The sequence below is a fragment of the Orycteropus afer genome, unplaced genomic scaffold, assembly GCF_000298275.1.
Source record: "Orycteropus afer afer isolate SDZICR_OR568_19922 unplaced genomic scaffold, OryAfe1.0 scaffold00003, whole genome shotgun sequence".
In the NCBI taxonomy this organism is placed as follows: Eukaryota; Metazoa; Chordata; class Mammalia; order Tubulidentata; family Orycteropodidae; genus Orycteropus; species Orycteropus afer.
Window position 1 is genome coordinate 3,702,477 of NW_006921590.1, and position 7,004 is coordinate 3,709,480.

Consider the following 7,004-nt stretch of genomic DNA (forward strand, 5'->3'; position numbering starts at 1 on the left):
TAAAAAAAAAAAAAAAAAATTGGCCACTGAAAATCTTATGAATAACAGTGTAACACTGCCTGATATATTATTAAGACCAGGCAGTGTTTCGTTCTTTCACAGATAGGGTTACTATGAGTCAAAGCCAAGTCAACAGCACCTAAAAACCACAACACAAGTATACTGGTACAGGAGTAGGTACAACTGTGTACATAGGTGAGATCAGATATCTACAGGTAATTAGAAGTATATGGATGTAGTCAAAGATATTCACTGAAGACACAAATACGGATACTCCTCAGACATAATCAAACTCCCTCCTACACTGGTCTTCTGGGTTTGATGCCTTAGGACCATATCTCATGGGACAACTTAGTCAACTGGCATAACATAAAACCAAATCCACTGCCACTGAGGTGATTCCAACTAGTTTTGACCCAGTAGGACAGAGTAGAATTGCCTCTTATGTTTCCAAGGTTGTACATCTTTATGGAAGTAGACAGTCTCATCTTTCTCCCATGGAATGGCTGATGTGTTTGAATCACTGAACTTTTCGTTATCAGCCAAATGCTTTAATCATTGTGCCACCAGAGCTCCTTTGGCATAATAACACAGTTCACAAAAATCAGGATATATTCTAGTAAAGTGATTGGGATCTTAAAAGCTTGTGAGCGGCCATTTGAGACATAATTATAGGTCTCTACTCTCCAGGAACAAACACTAAGAAGGTAACCCAAAAGCTCAAAGAAACTAGTCTACATGAGCCACTGACATTTCTGACTGGGGTCACAATAGTGGATACCAGTTAGAATGGGAGAAAAAATGGAACAGAACTCAAATTCTTATTAAAAAAAAAAAAAAAAAAGCCAGACAAGCTGGAATAGTAGAGAACAGAAGACTCCCTAAGACTATCACTCTGACACTCTTTAAACCTAAAACTAAGCTTCTACCACGAGATCACCTTTTAGTGAAGCAGCAGAGTGCCATACAAAACAAAGGATATAATGGATAAGAACGGTGCCCTATTTAAGAACATCAGTATAAGACCAAAAGGTCAACAATTACTCAAAAGCAAAGATGAGAGAGGATAAGGTGGGCAGGGAAACTAGAGCACTAGACAGGGAACGAACTGAACACAATTTATTAAAGAGAATGTTGAAACACTGTGATAAATGTAATTAATGTCATTGAACAATTTGTGTGGAAACTGTCAAATGGGAACCTAACTTGTACACATTTTCACCACAAACTCAATAAAATATTACTGGAAGAAAGAAAGATAGAAACCAAACAATGTATTGCATTGAACAAATTTGCTCCAAAAGACCTCTTGAGATATTAAAAGGCAAAGATGTCACCTAAACGACTAAGGTGTGTCTGAGCCAAGCCTTGGTATTTTCCATCACCTCATAAGCATGTGAAATTTCGACAATGAATAAGAAAGACTGAAGAAGAATTAAGGAGTGCAGGTGGTGCAGTTCACTGACATGGAGTGGATCCAACTCATAGCGACCCCTCCTTGGGTTTCTATGGAAGTACACTGTCCAGTCTTCCTTCCATGGAGTGGCTGGTAGGTTTGAATGGCCAGCCTTTTTGGTTTTGGTGGTGCAGTGGTTAAGCCATTTGGTTCTTAACCGAAAGGTCAATGGTTCAAACTCACCAGTGCTCCACGAAAAAAAGATGGGACAATCTGCTTTCATAAAGATTTATAGTCCACTGCGTAATGGGGGAAGCTATCAGTCGTGAACAACTCAATGGCAGTGAGTTTGGTTTTGGTTTTGAAGAATTGATGACTTTGAATTACAGCATTGGAGAAAAATAGTGACTATACCATGGACTATCAGAAGAACAAATATATCTGTCTTGGAAGTACAGCCAGAATGCTCTTTAGAAGAGAGGAAGGCAAGACTTCATTTCATATACTTTGGATGTGATATTAGGAGGGACCAATTTCTGGAAAAGGACATCATGCTTGGTTAAGTAGAGGGTCAGCAAAAGAGAAAGACCCCTAATGAGATGGATTAACACAGTGGCTGCAACAATGGGAACATAGCAACAATTGTGAAAATGGTGCAGGACCAGGCAGTGTGTCATTCTGTTGCACACAGGGTCTCTATGAGTCAGAACTGACTCCATAGTACCTAACAACAAAATAACAATTATGGCCTCATTTTTTTCCTTCTGCTGCTCTGTTTATAATTTTCATTACAACGTTACTTATTAATCAATAAAATATACCTAGATTTATACAACACTAGAGTATTTCCAAAGAAAACAAGCATATATTACTTGATGGCAATGAGTTTGTTTTTTTAGTTTTACTTTAGTACATGTGTTTACATAAATATATTCCACTTTGAAATGTAGAGGGATTAAAAAAAATGAAGAACCAGATTTGCCTTACTGTGATTCTATTAACAATTCTGTAACAGATAATATCATCCAAGAAATTTTTCTTAGAATACACACACAAACATATCCAAACATATATACAATGTTACTAGAGAGAGATGAAAAAAGCATGTGTTAAGATTTCTTTCTTGATCAAAATCGTCAGAATAACTTGTTTCTTCAGAATACATATACCAAGTTTTTCTCTGTATATAACAGTACTTATATATAACTTATATATAATGGCACTTATATAACTGTACTTTGGGAAAAATGTTTTTACTAACAATTTGGGGGAATATTTTTAAATTGAAAATAAACTGAAAACCACCTACAAGCTGAAATACTGGTATTTCAGTGAAAGGGTGAGAAGTAATTCATACATATTAATTCATCAACTACTTGACTCTGAGGGGGCTCTGGTAGCATAGTGTCTAAGGCACTTGACTGCTCACCAGAAGGCTGGCGGTTCAAACCCACCAGCCACTCCTCGGAAGGAAGGTTGGGCAATCCTACTTCCGTAGTGATACTGCCTCGGAAACCCAAGGAGGGGTCGCTATGAGTCGGGGCCGACTCGACGGCAAAACAACAACAACAACAACAACTTGACTCTGAGGCTAAGGATTAAACTCAGATCAGAATATAAAAATGGAATTTGATCTCTGTATGAATATTTGAATTTTACCTTGAACTTGTTCAGAACATCTCTCTTTGGCCTTCTCTCTCATTATTTTAGGAATCAAAACATCTTTTTCAACATGTCTGAGATGCTGTTCTAAAAAGAAAAAAAAAGATTTTTCTTTAATGTAGTAAAATTTGATAGTTCAACTTACAAAAATAACATATCTCTATTTTTGAAAACGTTAAGTCTCAAGTAAATCACCAGATTAAGAAAACAAGCATTCTAACTTACTTAAAATAAAAGCCCATATAAAGATATTAAAAATTTACTCTTTAAACCTGATAAAATTGTGAATCTTTCAATCACTGAAAATCAGTCTAAATAATCTTTGAAACATAATAGAAAAAAAAAAAAAAAAGGAGTCCCTGAGTGACATAAATGGTTAAGCATTCGACTACTAGAAGAAAGGTTGACAGTTTAAACCCACCAAGAGGCACCTTGGAAGAGAGACTTGGAGCTCTGCTTCTACACTACAAAGGTCACAACCATGATAACCCTATGGAGCACAGTTCCTCTCTACACACATGGGGTCACCCTGAGTCAGAACTGACTTGATGGCGCATAGCAAGAACAATAGAAAAACATGAGGGATGCAGGCAACATCCTTCTAAAAATTTCTTCAAAAAATTCTATAAAACTTTTACGTGGTAACATATTCCATGTAATCTTATCAAAAAAATGTCAGTCAAGTGAGGTTTTTGTGCATTTTAAACACAACTACCATAGTGAGACTAAGATGGCTGATTGCGCACCTGCTTCTTAACTACACAGCTCTGAAAAACAAAGAAGGAGGTATTCTCAGGAAGCCAAAATAATGAGAAATCTCTGAAAGACAAAAGGCAGACGGATCAGATTAAAAGAGGTAACTTAAGCCCCAAAGAGGAACAGGAAAAAAGTGATGCCACAAATGGATGCTCCATACTCTGAAGCAGCCCATATAAGGAGCAAGATGCTACCCTTGAATGAAACAAAGGGTTGATGGTTGAAGTACCTCAGTAGATGAACAAAGCTGTCTTGGAAGAAGTACAGCCAGAATGCTCCCTAGAACCAAGGATGGAGAGACCATCTTACATACAAGACCATCTTACGGACTTTGGACATGTTATCAAGAGGGAACAAAAAGACATCATCCTCAGTGAAGCAGAGGATCAATGAAAAAGGGGAAGACCTTCAAAAAGACAGATGGACACCGTGGCTACAAAAGTGATTGTGCTGCAGAATGATTGTAAGGATGGTGCAGGACAGGGCAGTGTTTTGTTCTGTTAGACACAGCAGGACCCAAATGGGTCACCTCCTCTGCTGCCTTTAGACCACAGGTCATAGATGCAAATATGGGTATTTGTCCCCCAAAAGACCAGGCAGTTTGCTACTATCCAGTGACACACTAACTTCTCCTGGTTTCATCATTCCCAGCAGCCTCTGAATAATAAGCAGCTATGAGTACTTGCACAGAAGATAACAGGGCATTTCAAAACACAAACAAAATCAACAGCAACAAAACAACAGCCAAAATTCACTCAAATTTGATCAAACACACTGAAAGGGAGGAACTAAAAGCAATTAATCAAAAAGTAGCTGGCTCTCAAGTAAAGAGAATTAAAAGGTATAAGAAACACAACATTAGAATAGGTTTAATAAATATGCTAGACAAATAAAAACACATTAAGTCATTAGAAAGAAATGGATCACGAATTACAGAAACACACTTTGATGAAATGCCTCAAATTCAAAAATGTTAAAAGCTGCAAAAGGGAAAATTACTATGCACCAAAGGAATGAGAATCAGATTTACATCATGCCCCATGCCCCACTAGCAAGACACAAGTGCAGAAGACAAAAGACTAATTAAACTTAGTGATTTAAACCAGTAAACATTTTATTATATTTATAAATTTTATAGGTCAGAAATCAAAAGATAAAGCAGAATTGACCTTCAAAAAGTCTAGGGCCTCATTTCGGAAGACCTGAATGTCTCATGTTGACTAAAACAGCTATGGAAGCTGGAGTTAAAAGATCTGCTTCTAATTTTGCTTCTAAAATCTGCATCTGCCATGTGGGCTGGCAGCTAAATAACAGTCTCAATGAGGTGTTAAACCAGAGCTCCTATGCATGGCCTCACCATTTGGTTTGGCTTCTCACAGTGGCAGGTGATTTCTGAAAGGAAGAAGGAATGTCTGCAGAGAAAACATTTAAGATAACCAGGTGAAAACTATGTGGCCTTTTATGATTAGTCATGGAAGTCAAAGAACATCACTCCTGCCACATTCTACTGATTTCAAGTCACTTTAGAATCAACCCTTATGGCAAGGCCACATTACAGAAGAGTATGAGGGATAGGAGATAACATTGTGATATTCTTTGTAAAATAAATCTGTCACAACAAAATAAGAGAATAGAAGGAGTTCCAACAAGATGGCGGACTAGGCAGAAAAGACCGCACAGATGCTCTTCAACAAAGAAAAGGGAAACCAATAAACACAGACACAGAAGATAATCCCGGACCCCTGAGCCTTCAAGGGAAGGATATAGAAGTGGACTAAACCCCAACTAGCAGAAAAATTTGCATGAAAATACCAAAAAAGGAGACATACGGAGCTGCAGTCTGACAGCAGTCCTGAGCGATTGACAGCACAAACAGGTTGGAGATTCCTGAGTGCTGGTAGGACTTAAGAATTAACCTGAAAATCAGCCCTGCTAGCCAGGGACTGCACAAAGGACTGTACACAGTGGCTGGGGAACAAACGGAGAAGGTGAAGAGAAAAGTAAGCTGAGCTGTGGACTTTTGCCAGTCCAGAGAGAGCCGCCATTTTGAAGGTTTAAAAAGCGACTTGACTATTTTGGATATTTAACGAGACAGCACGCTCACAGATTCCTGGGACTTAAGAACACGTTCTGCTTTCCAGCAACCCCAAGGACACTCGGGACCTTCAAGATTGAAAAGGTACAACATTACCCTCGTTACTCTTATACCCCACACCCACTTGGTGAACGGAGGTGTGGCCATCCCCCACTCCTACCTACCTTCTGGGCTTACAGAACTCCATCATAGTCTGTGTGATTAGAAGAAGTCTGGATGCCCTGCACTGTCCTCCACCGATTTTTTTTATTATCTCTTTTTTTATTTCTATTTTTTTCTTTTTTGCTTTTTTTTTCTGGTGATTAGTTTGCTTGTACTTGACTGTTTTAAAACAACCATTATTATTAACATTTTTTTCCTTTTTTAATTTTCCTCTCACAGATCCTAGTTTTCAGCATTTTTTCTTTTCCCGGTTCCTGGATGAAAATTTTTTTTTTTTAAGTTGTTTTTTTCCCCTCTTTTTTCTCGTGGTTAACCATTCATTCCTTATTTTTCATTTTGCATTTTTCCCACTTTTTTTTTCCTTCATTATTGTCCTTCTCTAGTTTTATTATGTTAATGCCCTAGCCAAGATATTGCAGGTTTTCTTGTTTTTTCTTCTTCGTTTTCCCTTTTTTCTTTTGTGGTTATTGTTCCTGTATGATTACATGGCGTGTTCTTTTCTCCATGTCCTTTTAGTTTTTTGAAGGTTATTCAATTGTAATTTGTATATAATTGAGTGGGAGACAAAAACAGTCTCCGTAAGACAGAACTACACCCACACCTCCTGCAACTTCACTTACTGAGAGCCACTACCTCCTTCTCCACCAATGGGCCAATGATAAAAAAACAACAAGAAGAGCCTGAATCACCCTTGGCTGTTCTTCACAAACAGTTAACAGAGCTCTAAATACAACAACATCACGATGCCTCGAAAACAACAGACCACAACAGTCCACACAAAGAAGCAGAATAAAGTGGTAGAAAAGAGGAAGCAGGATACAGACCCAGAACACATCCCTGAGGAAGAAGTAGCATTGGAACTCTCTCATAGGGAATTCAAAAGAATTATCTTTAAGTATCTTCAAAGGATTGAGAAACAGACCAAAGAAAACA

The 7,004-nt window shown here is 37.9% G+C and overlaps 1 protein-coding gene across 1 annotated transcript in view; it reads right to left on the bottom strand.

Annotated features, from left to right (window-relative positions):
* Window positions 1-7,004, bottom strand: part of CMC1 (C-X9-C motif containing 1) — a 188,993-nt gene that overhangs the window by 144,492 nt on the left and 37,497 nt on the right. The window contains exon 2 of the mRNA XM_007937252.1: window positions 3,056-3,145. Within this exon, the coding sequence (XP_007935443.1) occupies window positions 3,056-3,145 (90 nt within the window). The remainder of the gene's footprint in view (window positions 1-3,055; window positions 3,146-7,004) is intronic.